General features: G+C 39.5%; 1 protein-coding gene across 2 annotated transcripts in view; it reads right to left on the minus strand.

Moving 5' to 3' along the window:
• The window catches only part of LOC144043061 (dynein axonemal heavy chain 8-like), a 58,848-nt gene that overhangs the window by 25,398 nt on the left and 16,195 nt on the right, over positions 1-17,255 (minus strand). For both annotated transcript variants that reach the window (XM_077556296.1, XM_077556297.1), the window contains exons 24-54: positions 17,146-17,252; positions 16,996-17,065; positions 16,616-16,742; positions 16,383-16,555; positions 16,072-16,198; positions 14,646-14,881; positions 14,470-14,574; positions 13,594-13,707; positions 13,450-13,512; positions 13,255-13,355; positions 13,050-13,187; positions 11,743-11,983; positions 11,447-11,646; positions 11,109-11,262; positions 10,375-10,538; positions 9,633-9,735; positions 9,366-9,470; positions 9,086-9,247; positions 8,648-8,872; positions 8,380-8,552; positions 8,103-8,281; positions 6,230-6,417; positions 6,068-6,154; positions 5,885-5,992; positions 5,578-5,712; positions 4,024-4,185; positions 3,702-3,948; positions 1,808-2,049; positions 1,128-1,271; positions 834-1,065; positions 247-389 (exon numbers count right to left, since the gene is read on the minus strand). In XM_077556296.1, the coding sequence (XP_077412422.1) occupies positions 247-389; positions 834-1,065; positions 1,128-1,271; positions 1,808-2,049; positions 3,702-3,948; positions 4,024-4,185; positions 5,578-5,712; positions 5,885-5,992; positions 6,068-6,154; positions 6,230-6,417; positions 8,103-8,281; positions 8,380-8,552; positions 8,648-8,872; positions 9,086-9,247; positions 9,366-9,470; positions 9,633-9,735; positions 10,375-10,538; positions 11,109-11,262; positions 11,447-11,646; positions 11,743-11,983; positions 13,050-13,187; positions 13,255-13,355; positions 13,450-13,512; positions 13,594-13,707; positions 14,470-14,574; positions 14,646-14,881; positions 16,072-16,198; positions 16,383-16,555; positions 16,616-16,742; positions 16,996-17,065; positions 17,146-17,252 (4,755 nt within the window). The remainder of the gene's footprint in view (positions 1-246; positions 390-833; positions 1,066-1,127; positions 1,272-1,807; positions 2,050-3,701; positions 3,949-4,023; positions 4,186-5,577; positions 5,713-5,884; positions 5,993-6,067; positions 6,155-6,229; positions 6,418-8,102; positions 8,282-8,379; positions 8,553-8,647; positions 8,873-9,085; positions 9,248-9,365; positions 9,471-9,632; positions 9,736-10,374; positions 10,539-11,108; positions 11,263-11,446; positions 11,647-11,742; positions 11,984-13,049; positions 13,188-13,254; positions 13,356-13,449; positions 13,513-13,593; positions 13,708-14,469; positions 14,575-14,645; positions 14,882-16,071; positions 16,199-16,382; positions 16,556-16,615; positions 16,743-16,995; positions 17,066-17,145; positions 17,253-17,255) is intronic.

Consider the following 17,255-nt stretch of genomic DNA (forward strand, 5'->3'; position numbering starts at 1 on the left):
AAGAGGACATCGTTTTTGATCTCGGAGTTGGTAAGATTGCGTGCGATATACTAACACACAGCAGGAGCTGCGTGGCTCAGGGAGTAGATTGTCTCCTCAACCCTTGAGTGATTTATTTTTTTAACTCTCTTCCAAGTGTAAATTTTACTCTATTTAGAGTGGGCCCAAATAGACTCAGTTTAGAGTAAAATTGACTCTACAGAATTTACTGTAGTACTCATACTTTTTAAACAAACCCCAACCTACCTTGTACTGCTTAGCAATAGTTTCCAGCAAAAAAGCGGTCCTGGTATTATCCACGTTGGGCACAAGGATGGAAGCGTAGTCCGGTACGTGATCAGTGGGATACTCGTACTCCCCTACATGTTCATTCCAGTGACACCATTGACCTGGATGTGCAATAATTATTATTATTATAATGATTGTTTCCATACTTTTAATATGTCTGTGACAAGGTTTCATTGGATCAAAATCAAGAATTACATTAGTCCATTTGAACCCTTTTTTAGTCCAGTTGGTCTATTTTGACTGGGTTGTTTGTCAAATGCAAATGAGGCACTGCTAAACATTTGAAAAAACAAAATAGGGAACAAAAAAAAAAAATCACATATTCCACTTGATGCCTGCGACTGGCTGGTGACCAGTCCAGGGTGCACCACTCATCTTGGCCCAAGTCAGTTATATTTATTTAAATATTTAAGCGGTATAGAAAAAGGCTGTATGGATTTCACTTGATGGGTGGACAGGCACTCCCGAAAAACAACTACTGGCTTACAAATTCAATTTCCCATCATATGTTGCCTTTAAGAGCTGTTTATGTTTTGTGAGCGTACCATCTGCCCCGACCATGTATTCAAACATGGTCTCTCCCTCCTGCGTGTGAGGCAGATCAATGTGGCTGCTGTGCTCTCGGATAAAAGCCTCCATTTTGTCGCGGTCTTCCAATTCCAAAAGGGACCCCAGACTCCACATCAGGCCGAAGACGAAGAGGCGCTCCAGGTGTTTGTCATTAGCCAGGCCCCCCATCTGCTTGGTTGGGATGAGGCCCTCCAGTATATTGCAAGACTGCGGGATGACAAATGAATCAGAATCAATGAGTGGTGGTGGTGTTACTTTGGTCTCCGTACCTGCATGATGTAGTTACACTCCAAAAACGGCATCTTGGGTTTGAGGTTCTGCCTCATGAATGAATACGCGTCCCAAAATATCCTGTCGTACAGGTTAATGATGTTCTCAGCTTCTTCCGTGTTACTACGCTTGTTTGTCCATCCCTAAACAAAGCGGACAAAAAGATTTGAAATGTGCCAAATCGTCACTGCCAATTGAGTTGTTTGGTGTTATTTGATTTCAGCCTTTCACAAAACATTTTAAGCCATTTCACACACTGGACCAAAAATTACAAATAAATAAATAAATACGTATATAAAAAATATCATTAAAAATTTAAAGACAATAAAATAAATGGAAATAAAAACAACAAAAAATATATACAGTACATACAAAAATAAATGGGGAAAAAAAAACGAGATTCAAAAAGTAAAAATAAATATAAAAATGTGGAAATAAATAGAAAAATAAATATATAATTAGAATTTTATGTCAATCTATAAATAAAAACATTATTAGTTATTATTAATATTTAATTATATTTTTGTATCCGTTTTTATTTTCACTTTTATTCATTTATTTTTAATTTTGGCATTTTTGGTCCTCCATAACCGCTGGCTATGTGATGGCACTGCTTTCCTTCACAAATTTGTCACTCTATTATTTCTCTTTCCAAAGTGCGGGGTCTGATGTACTGTACCCTGAGGATGGGTTCCCAGCTCAGAGCCGAGGAGCTCATGAAGACCATACCGACACGGGACACTGTGGCCGGGGAGGCATTCTCAATGTTGTGCACCTCAAACACCAGCTTGCAAGATGGCGACATTGTGATACGGTCACCGTTTGCCAGTGTGAGGGTTTTGTTGTCATCCAGCACTGAGTTGAGGTTTTCAATCCAGATGGCGTCAACAGGACCGTCCAAAACGATCCATATGATCTCCCCTGTAGGCAAAATTCATTAATATTGTAACCCATTAAAGCAAATTGTCTATATAAACTATTTTCAGTGTACCTTCAGTGCCCCATTTCGAGGTATCAATGGGGAAACGAGCAATATTGTTAAGTTTGATAAATATCTGGTGTTCCCATTTTTGTGTCTAGTCTTGTATTTGCTCAAATAATTCCACTAGTTAATTTTAATACTAGCTGCCTTGCTGGCGAAGATGGGACAGCACCATGTTGTCAGGCCATTACTCGCACCCATTAGTTACTACTGAGTGATATGCCAGATCGCTTTCCTATGGATGTAAATCTGTCATCTCGACACAGATATTTATTTTTTATCATTTACCGGTATAAGCGTAAAGGATGTAAACGGATACAACAGACAGGCTTCCAGCTTGCATATGGTGGGAGATTGTATTAAGTTCAAAATGTTTCTGTCTATTTTTATTATTTCGGAACATTGGGTAACTAATATTTTGTTTTCCTTTAATGTTAGCATTTTTTGTCCAATTTTTTTTTAATGTGTGTATTTTCTTATCTGAGTTTGACATTTGCGTTTTTTCCAATCGTTCTTGTAATATTTACTTATTTCCATCTAATAATTTTATGTTTTTTTTATATTTGTATTTTGATTTAATAATATTTTATTTTTCCATAAAATATTTGTATATTTTTTCTGCAATATACATATATATTTTTTTAATTCCTTTAAAAAATTGTACTTCATAATTTTAAAATAATACTCATTAATAGAAGAAAATTATTTTTCATTACATTTTCTCCCAGCATTTTGTACCGATTTAGTTTGAAAATACAAGTATAAATTAATTTTTACATGTATATTTTATAGATCTGTCAAACGATTACATTATTTAATCAGATTAATCACATCTTAGAATTTTGATTTATCACGATTAATCGCTTAATAAAAAAAGGCTTTTTTTATCCAAAAAAATTCCCGCCAAATTTGAAGAGCACTGATTATGTGTTCATTCTTTTGACATTTAATGCAATGAGGACGTCTTCAACATTTTTTTATCCACTGCACACGCTCATCCTCCTCGTTTTGTAATCAGTGAATTATTTGCGTAATTTAAAATGGAAAAAAATGACCCCAATATTTTGACATAACATGAACAAATATTCTAAATGTGATACGCAAACATTTATTAAATGCTTTACTTTAATGCATATAATTATGTTTATTGCTAAAACACAACCCGTGCTACCTTAAATTTAGCCATCCGCTGTCATGCTAAATTATAATCTATGGTCAAAATTAATAGTGCGATTAATCTGCGTTAATTTATGATTAATACAATATTTTTTTGTGATTAATTAATCAGTTAATGCTTTAACTTTGACAGCACTAATATTTTTACTGTCAAATATTTTTTGTATTGTATTGTATTGTATTTTTGTATTGTTTTTAATGTAGATTATTTTGCATTATATTAGTTTGGCTCTCAACAGCTTGTGCAACCATGCTGTACTTTATATTTTGCTTCGTGCCACCCCCATTAGCAGATCTCTGATATGTTCCTTGACGTTACCAATTTGCTCACTATAATTGTGATGGGGAATTTTCATACAGTCTGTTAGTGGGGCTAATGTAATAAAGGTCTGTTATAATTAAATATGTACCTCACCTTTCTTGCCCTTGAGCGTCCTCCTCCACAGAGTGGAGAAGATACCGTCAGTCCAGTCGTTGGTGGCAGCGTCGAGACGGCCAAACATCTGTGGCGCGGTGATAGCCTTAGGGTTCATGCGCATCTCCCTGTGTGGTGTTCCGCACTCTGTCAGTGATCGCATAAGGATGTTGATGACAGCCGTCTTACCCGCCCCGCTCGGCCCCAGGGTCATAAGACCGTGGCGCACAAGGGAAGCCTCATAGAGCTGTTGTCAGGAGTCATAACAGTGGATTAGCGTCAAAATCAGTTCAGAGTTCAGCAGCAGTATGATTTGTGATACCTGAACCAGTTTTAGGTTCCAGTTGGGGTGGTTAACCAACGAAGCAAAGTCAACTTGATTTTTCACGGCAGCCTGCAGTTCATTGTAGGTGCTGTTATCCAGCTTGATGCCAGGGAACAAGTCATTGATGAGACTGAGGAAGAGAGGCTCGTCCTCATCCACCTGAAATGGTATTTTCATTTTTGGTCTCTGTCTATAGAACTATATCTTTTTTTTTAAAGGCTATACATGCAGGGGTACACATAGGTGGTGCACATTGTGTTTGGCATATGCACAGTTTTGGGGGGAAGGTTATTTTAGTTAACGAGAACTAACGAAAAAACTAAAACTAAAATTAAAAAAATAATTTTGTCAAACGAAATAAAATATAAACAAAAATGCTTTTAAAAAAAAACGAAAAATAACTGAAACTACATTTTATGTTTACAAAACTAACTACATTTAACTATAATTATAGCGCAAATGAGCCTTTGGCGATCGTTTTAAATGTGATTTTAAGTAGATTTATTTTGATATTAACTGGAATAAGGACATTTGAAAGTGTGTCACGCAGAAGTGACAACATCTAGCAGCAGCCAATAGAAAAGCACCTTCGCTCTTAGGCGACACTTTTTCATGCTCGACTTTTGGTTCCAATGGCTCGGCTTGCCTGCTTTTTTCCATTTAACTCAACCAAAATGCAACATCCATCCATTTTCTTGACCGCTTTTCCTCACAAGGGTCGCGGGGGTGCTGGAGCCTATCCCAGCTGGCTTCGGGCAGTAGGCAGGGTACACCCTGAACTGGTTGCCAGCCAATCACAGGGCACACAGAGACAAACAACCGTACTCACAATCACACCTAGGGAGAATTTGGAGTGTTCAATTAACCTGCCATGCATGTCTTTGGAATGTGGGAGGAAACCGGAGTACCCGGTGAAAACCCACGCAAGCACGGGGAGAACATGCAAACTCCACCCAGGAAGGCCGAAGCCCGGACTCGATCTCACGTCCTCAGCACTGGGAGGCGGACGTGCTAACCAGTCAGCCACCGTGCTGCCAAAATGCAACATTAGGTAAGAAATTTGTTACATTTTTAATTTTAACACGGTGTTTTTTAAATATACAAGTAATACACTTCTTTTTTTAAATTAAAAGTGACACTAACCAAAATTAAACTAAAATTAAGCATTTTTTAAATAACTAAAAATAATAAAAACTAAGTATAATGAAAATTCCAAAACTATAATAATCCTGCTTTAGAGATGCTCACTCCACTACCACCCCCAAATCTAGCTATGTTCCTGCAAGTAGTTATCCACTACATATTTACAGTTGACTATTCACGAATTCACTTCTGCACAATTTACCAAAATTAATCAATTCCAATTTTCTGTGCTCTTTCTGAAACAAACCTTTTACAGTGATTTGGGCCTACTATTTCACCCTTTGACAAAACTGTAGGATTAAAAAAAAGAAAAGAAAAAAAAGACACTAAACCCATGTTGTCTTCTGAAAAGAGAAAAAAGCCTTATGTACACCCCTGTTTTGTTAATCTGATGCGTTCAAGTGATACCAGTTTAGAGAGATTCATGTCACGCAGCACTCTCATGACAGTGCTGGACTCCGAGTCATCAGGCCGTGCTCTCTTGCAGGCCCCCAGTGTCCTTAGCACAGACAGGATGTTCCTCAGGCCAAAGTCATAGTGCACCTGAAACACAGCAAAGCGGAGGCACTGACTTTCTAGTGCACTGGATGAAAACAACATCAATTTCACTCATTCACAAAAAAAACTTTAAAAACATATGCAACATAAATTTATAGTTTTGGAGCCCTTTTTTAGGGGATCTGATTGCCTTATTTGTGTTGCTGTTGTGTCTCACCTGCTTTGTAAGTTGCTCTTCACACAGTTTATAGAGCACAAAGAATTTCTGGGCTAGGAGGACATTTTCATTGAATCCACAACTGGCCAGTTTGACCCTCATAATGATCTGCCAAAGATCAGGGGCAACAAGACTATTATATGAGAATAAATGCTGTGAGTGGAAAAAAAATCTTCAGTGTACCTGTCGATCAGGCACCATCATGGAGACTGTCCTGAACTGCACTTTCAAGTTCTCAGGAAGTTCCTGACGACCGGCGTAACCGGGGTTCTAGGCAGGGAATGATGACATGTTGGTGCACATTTTCATGCTCTTAACCCTGTCATTTGAATTGATCTGTCTTACCATAGTGATAAAAAGGCCAAACTCTGGATTCAGGTCAACAATGTCCCCATCCGTGAAGATAAAAGTAGTTTTGTGCGTCTTTCGAGCTACCAGAACGATGTAAATTTGCTGAGCGGCCACAGACAACACCGGCAGGTCGATCCTGTTGAATTCGTCAAAGCAGCCCCACGAGCCAGATTGTGCAAGGCCTGACAAATAAATAAATACATGAATAAATAAATGAATAAATGACTATGAAATGGCTTCTTTAAACCAAAATTGTCATCTTGAGATTTTTTTGTGGGCCAACTCATGACATGTCATGCCACTAGCGTCAGGCCGAAGCCTCCTATGTCCAAAATTTTGTCAATTTAAAAATGTTCACAAATCAATGTTATTGGTCAGTCTCCACATGGTTATGTTCATTTTACAAATAACTGACTAACATTAAGTGTTGAAAAGCTTGCTCTCTTTGACATTGCAATGTTAATGGCACAACAAACAAGTCGTTTTTTGTTTTTTTCTCCTGAAAAAGGATAGTTTTGAAGATGCAAGGATTCCGCCCGACAGATTTTATGCTCCAAAGTGAAACATATTTTTTTGTTTTAATATAGCTACATCATTTAATGTGTTATGATCTCAGGTTTAGTACAGCCAAAAGTTTGGACACACCTTCTCATTCAATATATTTGCTTTATTTTCATGACTATAAACATTGAAGATTCTCACTGAAGGCATCAAAGCTATGACGACAACTATGACAACTATCGAACACATTTGGAGTTATGTATTTAACAAAAAAAGGTGAAAAATAATAAAATCAATACATAAATCAATAGCCACCCTTTTCTCTGATTACTTTATTGCACATTCTTGGCATTCTCTCGATGAGCTTCAAAAGGTAGTTTTCCAACAGTCTTTAAAGTGTTCCCAGAGGTAAGAATGCCAAGAGTATGCAAAAAAGTAACCAGAGCAAAGGATGGCTATGTTGAAGAATCTATAATATAAAACGTGTTTTCAGTTATTTCAACTTTTTTTTTTAGTACATAACTCCACTTGTGTTCATTCTTAGTTTTTATGCCTTAAGTGAGAATCTACATGTCACGGTCCGGCCACGGAGCGGAGTTGAGTCCGTCGGCGTGTGGAGTAGAGGACCCAAAGTGCAGGCAGGCAGGAGAACCACGGCAGGAGTGCGGGTTAGACTGCCGTATTTTATTGTACAAAATCAAAATCAAAATCAAAATCAAAATCAAAATCAAAATCAAAATCAAAATCAAAATCAAAATCACAGCACGCACTCCGGGGGTGACCGTGACAAACGGCAATGATCCCACAAGGAACTGATCACCACCCGGGAATTAAATACACCCACACAAATTAGGGTAACTAATCACAGCTGGGGCCAGGCACAAGTGGCTGAGGGCCCGGATTGGTCAGCCTGCGGAAGGGCAGGAATCCACTCAGGACCAATCGGGATCCTCAACCAAAGCCAGATCTTCCCAGACATGACACTACAATGTAAATAGTCATGAGAATTAAGCAAATGCATGGAATACGAAAGTGTGTCCAAACTTTTGGCCTGTACTGTATATAGGAGGGTGTTTTTATGAGAAATTTTAAAATAGAAAAAATTAACCATGCACTCTATCTTTGTTTATTACCTCACGACATATGGACTTTTTAGCCAGAAGTAGGTCACAAAAATCAAACTTCCTGTGTTTTCTCAGGCCTGGCTCACAACATGCATACCAAATTTTATGTTGATAAGTGCATATAAAAAATAGCTTCAGGGTCTGAATTTTCAAATCATTCCAGTAGGAGTAATGTATTAAAGGCTGCAGCCCTAATAAAGTCAAATAAAAAGACAATAGCACGGCGCAGTGTCTATGAATACCTTTGTAAATCCTGCCGAGTCCCCTGAAGTCCATTTGGTCAGAGCAGTTGAAGACCACTACATACTTTCCCAAGCACCGACCCATGTCTTTCGTGGTCTCTGTCTTTCCTGTGCCGGCCGGCCCAGCGGGGGCTCCTCCCATGCTCATGCCCAGGGCCTGGGACAGTGTAATGTAACACCTGTACACGAGCCACGATGACACAAAATCAATGATACAAATAGACAAAAGAATTCTCTAAAAAATGATGACAATGACTACACTTATTTGTTGTCTTGCCTGTCAGTCAGTGGCGTGATGACCAGGCGGTCTGTGCAGCCGAGGAACTCGTTCTGATAAACAAAGTCCACATTTGTGATGGACACGATGACCTTATCAATGCTGTCATTGTAGTAAAACCTGCTTTGCTTCAGCCATTCAAAGTCATTGGTAGATTTGACTGATTTTGCCACCTGAGGAAAAAAACAATATCATTGTGGTACCTAAAAGCAAACAAAAAGAAAAAGAAAAAGTTATCCAAACTATGAAGCAAGAGTGAGTATAATACCAGCTCTTCAAAGATGTCACTCTGGTGCACATGGATGGTGACCAGAGTCTCGTACTTGACCCTGTCAAATTTGGTCAAGTCATAGGTGGTCTGCTTGATGAGAGTTCGGAGAATGTTCAGGAATTTCTTTTTGGCGGCGACCATCACCTCCTTGCTGAATTCGGCATTTTCAAGGGCTTCTTCTGAGTCCTTTGTCCAGAGCATTTGGATTCCAAGCAGGCCCACCTAAGAGAGGAAGTGGAATCTGAGCTAAATACCAAAAATACACATTTACAAGCAGAAGCAGTGAGGTTGTGACAGTCTGCCATCCCAAAATATGTGTCAATAGCGCTTCCCCTGGAGTAAAAAAAAAGAAAAGAAAAAAAAGAGAGGTTGGACCCTAACTTGTTGCCTTAAGTTGAAGTACTGGAGTGACACGTATTTCCCCAGATAACAGACCTGTGCTTGGAACTTGTCAAGAAAAGCTATGAGCTCAAAATCTTCGTCGTTGATCACGTCATCAGCCGCTTTGATGACGGTGTGCAACGATGACTGCTGCTCTGTCAGTAACTTCCCTAGCCAGAGCTCCACAGGACCCTGAGCCAGGACGGGTTTGTCCAGCTGATACAGCACAAAAAGACAATACAAAACAAATTATAAAATGCATGTGAGCATTGTCGATGGATTCAGTTAACCCATCATCAAAGAGAAGGTCCCTATCAATGATAAGCATACGTACCGGTAGTTTTTCTGATTCTTGAGACAAGACAGCCAAAATGCTGTCGTACTCATTGCCGTCAAACTCAACTTCATTGACATTGTCAAACACTCCGAGAAGATGCGCCTGAGGTGAGAGGGAATCTGTCTTATTTTATTCATTTTTGACAATATTGTCATTTGGCTTTCTCAGTCTTTAAATGAATCACCTTGTAGTGTATGTCAACTTGTCAAGTGATATTTTTTTAGGGGGACAATTGTGGTTATATAGCAAATTAAATGTGCCCACCTGAATTGTGTGAGAATCACTTGCTTGCCCAAGGATTTCCAAGAGGGACGGATCAGACACGAAGAAGAACCGTGGAAACAGGAGACGTTTTTTCTCAAGGTACCTGCAATGTTTGCGCATGTCATGCATAATTTATTAATATTGTCATTATGCATCACGAAGAGTGTTTGCAATGCAAAATCATATCATTTAACTGGTGGTGGTAATGCACGTTTAACAAGTGGGTGCTAACTGCCACATCCTTACCCCACTTGACTCAAATGTAAGTTGACTAACAGGATCAGTGAAAATGCTCGACTTGATCTTTTTGTCCAGATACGCCCCAAAATGTTATGGCCTGTGTGTCATCCTTTTATAAAGTTTCAATGACTTTTTGGGGGAGAATCAATCATCTGTCATTCACTGGGAAAAAAATCATCTATTTATTTTGTTTTTTTTATGATCAGGCAAAAGCGATGTCTAATATAAAAATAAGACTTTGGTGTTGACCTGAGGGGAGAATTTTCATTCAGACCAGAGACTTGCGTAGTGGGGGGGGGGGGGTGTTGTGCCGCCATCTTGTGGCATCTATCGGCAATTCCAAACCTTATGGGGTGGGTGTAAAATGTAAACTACTTGCCAATTATAGCCACTGACACCCCCACTCTGTCCCCTCATTCCATGTCCCCTGCCAATAGTGGGGTGTTTACTGTACTAGTTTTTATGTGCCTAATTAGGTGAAAAAATACAAGCAAACATCTACCCTGTGAGTGACTTCTGACAAAAGTCCAGTTGCTTCTGCAGATCTGGCAGCGTCTCGGCCAACATTGGGTCCCCGACACAGCACTCCACGACGTTCGGGACGTCCCGCGCTCGTCCCATGATGTTGATCCATGTTGAATCAATTTCCTGAAAGCGCTCTGCTTCCTACATGAATGGGAATGCACGTTTCAGTGCAAAATACTCTAATGATTAGCCATTCATAAATGTTTTATAACATTTTTCCTCAGTAGTGTTGCGGGTGAGCTTTTGTCTATTCCAGGTGTCAGTGGGCTAGAGGAGGAACACATTGTGGACTGGTTACCAGCCAATCACAGGGCACATATAGACAAAAAAAAACATTTATATTATAGAGTATGTAATGATGTGCAAAGGTTGGCCTGCTCTGATTCACTGAGCAGTTAAGATTACCATTAGTCCTATAATATTTATTGCATGTAGGACCCCCCCCCCCCCAAATAAAAATATATCTTCTTACATTTTTTATTTAATTTATTTATCTAATTAAATAATTGGTAAATTGATTGCTGGTGACAAAATAAATCCAAACACATTGAAAATATTTTTATTTAATTTAATACATAATTGGTTCATATATTATACTTAATAATGAATAATGTTGTTTTTTTTAAATGAGAATGACTTATTTTTCTATTGTTTTATCTATTTGACTTTTTTTTTGGTCATTTTCAGATTAAGAGTGACAGGCAACTTTACCTGAGGCAGGTCTTTGGCGATGTCACCCCCAACAAACACGGCCTCTAAGTAAATCCAAAGGTTTTGCACGATGACCCACTGCTCAATGACATCTGTTGACGTGGACAGCTTGGAAACCCAGTCCTGGATCTCAGCTTTGTAGAACGTGCAGTACCTGCATATTAGCAGAAAATATCACTATACATACATACATATCATAGCTTAATTGCGATTTTGGCGCAAAACTACAATTTGGCACAAAGAACAGTGTCAATGGCTCGATTGTGTGTAAGAAACACAGAATAAGTTTCTGCGTGAAGGATGCAGCAGAAAAGTTGTTGACTTGACTCTCTTCTCACCGATTGCTAAGCAGCGATCCCAGCACCATAAGACTGTCCTCCAGTGTGGTGAGGATCTCTGTGGTGTCACCGCCTCGCAGCATGAGTTGCCCTCTGTCCTTGAAGTCGTTCAGCGTCAGGGTTTGGTCATGCCACACCGCTTTTACACCCGACAACTTGGAATCGATGTCCTTCTCTTTCACCGCGGATATGCAGATGTCCTGAAAGATGCGAATAGTAGAAGGTTGCGAAACAAAATCAGCAAGCTCAGCAGGGCGTGGGCGGGGCTATGAGAGACGAGATTGTCGACCGCTAACCTCAATGTCGTCCTTGTACTTCAACAGCGGTGCCGCCATGATGTTATCCAGTGTGCAGGTGGGCGACTCAACCTCAAACTTGTGGCCAGTCATGTTGGAGATCTGATCCCAGTGCCTGCGGATCATCGACTTGTTGGTCATCATCTCGAGCAGAGGACACAGCTCGCTGAAGTCTTCGATGGTCTGCTTCAGGTCCATGAAAGCCTGCCACTCCTTCAGGGCCTTGGGAAGACGTCGGCACCTAAAAGTGGACGTTTCACTTGCTGCAATTACGGTGGCAATTTTGCATGGGGGTAACAGTTTATACAGTAAAGTTTTATAATCTATGGTGAGAGTTGGTGTACTTAAGTAGATTCTTGAAGTAACTGTGTTTTACTCAGAGGGATGTTTACTTTTTTTTGTTTTTCTTTATTGAAACCACCACATCGAGGAAGAACAACTTTCTGCATTTGTATCACTGTGATGATTGTCAGGCGTCTTCCAAGGGCATGTAGTTTTACTGTATTTTAGTAATTGTACCAGGGTCATTCAATAGATAAGGTGAATTTTTCGGTATAAGGACTTCTAATACAGATAGAAGCTTACTTTTATATATATACATATATATTTCAGTTTTAATTCTTTTTCACATGAAGTGAATTTATTTTGCAGATAAAAGAAAAACTGAGAGTTTTGCCAATTAACAAAGATGGCCGACCAAGAAGCATGGATTGAACAACGGTCAGTTATCAAGTTTTTGGTTGCCGAAGGGTGCAAACCAGTTGAAATTCATAGGGGAATGTCAACTGTGTATGGTGCATGTTTAAGCCGAAAAAATGTCTACAAGTGGGCTAAATTGTTTAAAGAAGTTTGAATGTGACGATGAAGTCAAAAGTGTTGTGAGCGACTGGTTGAGACATCAGTCCAAAGATTTTAACAGAGGCAATACGGAAGCTTTTGCACAGATGGGAAAAGTGTGTGACTGTGCTGGAAACTACGTTGAAAAAAAAAGAAGTAAGCTTCTATCTCTAAGTCCTTATACCGAAAAATTCACCTTATTTATTGAATCACCCTATTATATGTATATATATATATATATATATATATATATATATATATATATATATATATATATATATATATATATATATATATATATATATATGTAACTTCTCTTGTATTGCAGTTCAAATGTTGATTAAACATTGCCTGTACAATTCATGAAGGATTTATGATTGCAATTATTTGTTTTACTAATTGGAAGGCTTTCCATGTTCATTTTGTGTTGTACACTCTACACGTGTTAAAATGAGATACACAAGTGGAACCTGTTCTGGAAGTCCATAAGCTCAGAATTGATCTTGTCGATATCCACTTGTGTCCACAGGAGCTTGGAGTGACCACTGATGGTCTTCATCACAGTGTCGTACAGGCCGTAGAGCTTCTGAAGCAGTTCCAGCTCTTTCCTAGGAGAGAAATACACATTTTAAGGAGATTTTGTTATGAGGGTTTCAAGCGATGAGCCTTTCGTACTTTTTATTTTGAAGACACTCATAATCAGAGACGGGCAGGCCAAGGAGCTGTTCGCCAGAGTTGTATGTGGTAAAGTTTCGCCACAGCTCAGAAAACCTGGCCTTAAATGGGACACATACACAGGTAAAATTAATACAACTGACTGGATTGGAATGACAACTGATATAAATAATAATAATTAACTAGCACAAGTACCTGGAAGTTCTGGAGCCTGCGGCTGGCTTCTTTCGGTTCTATTCCATCAGCCATGGGGCCTTCCTGTAGTGCATTTACAAATCAATTACAGTATACACATATCTTGTCGATCGATAAATCGATTGATTGATGGTTGCAACTTACAAGGTCGTACTCGTCCATGAAAGTGTCGACATCTTTTTCAAAAACGCCAACACGCTCCATCAGGTCTTGCTTGAGGTTGGGCTGCATGCAGAAAAGTTGATCCTGAACGGACATCTGGGAGGGGAAAAATGTTATTTTATCAGGCTCCTGCAGAGTTTGCTGTTGTGCTTCAATATGAATCAGCTGTGTTGAACGTGGGAAACCTCTAAGGGCGCACTCACACTAGGGCCATTGTGACGTAACGCGAAACGTAACCATGACGTCACGTACGTACGTGCGAAGTATATAGACTTGAATTGTTGACCATACAACAACCAGAGTGTCCCTAGCAAAGAGACGGCAACAGCAAAGGGCTCATGATCTGGTCTGGTGATGAAGTGCAGTCCCCCATGATGACGTATTCTTCTTGCGTGAATCAACGTGATGACATATATTCCGGTGGCAACTAGGGGCGCGATTTGGTTAGATTAATTTGAGTGCGGGCCGGAGAGGGACAGAGGAGTGGGGACATTCAGGCTTCAGTACGATGCAGAAGAAATGGTCCTAGTGTGAGTGCGCTCTAAAATATGCAGACTCAGGCCATCGAGGACCGGACTTTGACACCACTGCCTTAATAGGTGGAAATGCGCTATACAAGTGAGACAAGTTACCAAGCAACAGCTCATCACCCGGGAAACATTTAAATTGTTGCACTCGTAAACCGAAGTACCACTCTACCTCGACAAAATCTGCTTGATTTGGTAAAAATATATTTCACTAACTATTTAAGTTTCATATTGGTTTAGAAAAGACATCATTTATTCTTGATTATTCCCATAAATTCCCATGGAAAGTTTCTAACTTTAGAAATTACTGCATTTATGAAACCCTACTTACAGCCTTAGATAGAAGCCTAGTGAAGAAACGGCTCAGTCCGTACACCTCGCCTGGTTCTTTCTCAGTCATTTCGGCTTGGTAAAGAATCAAGACTTCATAAGCATCCTAAAAATAGGGAAAACATGACTTGTCGGTTCTAGTGTAAAAGAAAAATGGAAACAAAAAGCTTTTTGTACTTGAGTGGAAACCAGCGTTATGTCCATTTTTATCTCAGAATCTCGCAGGTTGGCCAGCGTCTTCATGGAGCAGCGAACGTCATCCAGATTTGTAATAGGATGTGACAGCTGCGTGAAGCTCTTGTGGGTAAGCAGGCTGATGTCAATAATGTTCTTTCGGCATTCTATGCGCAGGTATTTGCACAGGAGCTTCTTCCAAGCCTTAGCCTCAACCCTGAGGGATTCCTTTAATGGATCTGAACAAGAAAAACATATCTTACAAAATTTGATATCAGTTTACTTTCCCAACAAAAAATAACTACAGTGATGCCTTGCCCTTGACTCACAAGTTGAATTCATTCCTGACCACACTCGTAACTCAAAATACTGTACTCATCTTGGAAATTAAGAGAAATGCCATTAATCCATGTGCCCCCCCCCCCACCAGCCAAAAACAGACCTTTTTTTTTTAACATGTTTTCAATCATAAAAAAATAGCACTACTCTACACTGTACTTTATAAAAACATACAATAATAACTATAAATAAGTCAACAGTTTGTGCATCATAATTTCATCAATTAACTCAACAAGCATTGAGGGCCCTATTTTCATGCCCAGCGCAAAGCGTGGTCTAACTGTGCGCATGGGCGGAGTTTTCTTTCTTTTGGTATTCTAAGTAGATGCCTGCACAGTTATTCCGTGTCACATATCCTCCCCAGTGACACTTCTTCGAACCGAGATAAACCTCAAACGTAAAACCTTAACTATCAAACCCTTACTAAAATCCTACTTTCAAACACTAACAGTATCTTGAGAGCTCCACCGAGTTCTCAAACCACTGTTAGGGTTTCAAAGTAAGACTTCTAGGCACATGACTCGATTATGAAGAAAATATTAATCAGAATTAATTTGGTAATAATTGCAATCACGATTAGGACATTATAGACAAATACATTTCTTTGAAACACTATAAATGTGCAAGTTTGTTTTGGACCAAATAAGATTTTTTAAATTAGTCATTTTAAAATAAAAAAAAGGTGCACATATATAGATTTAAACAACTCAAAATTAGTATTTAGTCATCTTTTATTTTTGTTTACGATTATGCTGATTTTGTAATTGTGGAGTGTAATAATTGAAATTGTAATTGAATTTTGATTAATTGCACAGCCCTAGCACATGTGGGGTTTCAAGTTAGGGTTTCAACTCTGGTTATGGCTTCAAGACTGTTTTTTACGATTTCAAGCCTGGGTTAGAGTTTTAAATATTGGTCAGGCTTTCAAACTCAGGTTAGGGTTTTCATGGGTTGAGTTATTAGCTATGGTTTCAAATGAGTATTTCAAGACAGGGCGAGGGTTTTATTTGGCCTTCAAAATAAGGATGAGGTTTAAATTTAGGGTTTCAAGTCACGGTTAGGATTTCAAGTTAAATATGCTTGATCTTACCTAATGACAGTTCAATCATCCCAACAACGATGACGTTCTGGATTTCGTCAATTTGGCTGTCAAACATGTCGTAGTGCTGCAATTTATCTTTGATCTCAATCAAGGACGGTTTGCTGTCAATGAAGGTCTTTAAAAAGAAAGTGCAAGTGTCATTCAAACTCATCACACCCCTGTACATTAGTCTCTACTGATGTACAGAGGCGTCGTACCAAAAACTAGGCCCCCATAATGAATCATTAAGAAGGACCCCAACGTTTGTTAACATGGGCTCCCACCATATCAATGCCCCTGCCTGATGTACTTTCCAATACCTTGATAACGCGCTCCTTGTCATCGCCCCACAGCTCCTTGAACTTCTTAAAGCGATCCAAAATAGCGGCGGCATTGTCCCTCTGCAACTTAAGGGCCGACTTCAAGACGAAAATGACCGCTTTGACATCGTCGTGCTTATTGACGCGACTGAAGAAGTCCAATTTCTCCCGGCCTGTGAGCGGGTTAAGCATTACTCCAACCGAACGCATTGTTTCAGTCCACGGCGACTCACCTTCACTAGATGGGCATTCATGTCTGTACTCCATCTCCCAGCATTGAATGCCCTTGTTGACTTCCAAGATAAATTCAATGATTGCGTGTATGGCGTGATGAATTTGCTCTACCGTGGGGACCATCACCTGTGGACAACCACAAACCACACAGTGTTTGCTGCCAATGTCAAAAACAATGTTGTGGAAGGGTTTCAACTAGGCAGGGTTAGTTTTCCAAACGAGGTGTAGGATTTCAAATGAAGGTTTTGAGGCAGGGTTAGGGTATAAAATGGAGGTTACAGGATGGTTCTTCATTTGGCATCACATACTCCTACGATAATTGAATACCAGTTGAGAATTGCTAGAGGTGGATTGCTATTATTTCCTGTGGGTTACTTACCACATTGGGTGCATTCAGATGGACTTCAGATTTCATCATGGGGACCCAGCCGGAGTCAGCTCTTTTCTGGCTGCAAATCCCAATGTTAGCATGAACATTAAAAAACTCAGGTTGTAATTTCAACAGCGATGGAGACAGAAGATGCCTTACTCATAGCCACAGACTCGCCTCTCCACAGTCTTCAAGGACAACTTGGTCATTTCCACCAGTGCATCTAAAACCCTCGCGCCGAAGGAGTCATACTGCTTTGTGAATTCCTG

This window comes from Vanacampus margaritifer, chromosome 2 (assembly GCF_051991255.1).
Source record: "Vanacampus margaritifer isolate UIUO_Vmar chromosome 2, RoL_Vmar_1.0, whole genome shotgun sequence".
Classification (NCBI taxonomy): domain Eukaryota; kingdom Metazoa; phylum Chordata; class Actinopteri; order Syngnathiformes; family Syngnathidae; genus Vanacampus; species Vanacampus margaritifer.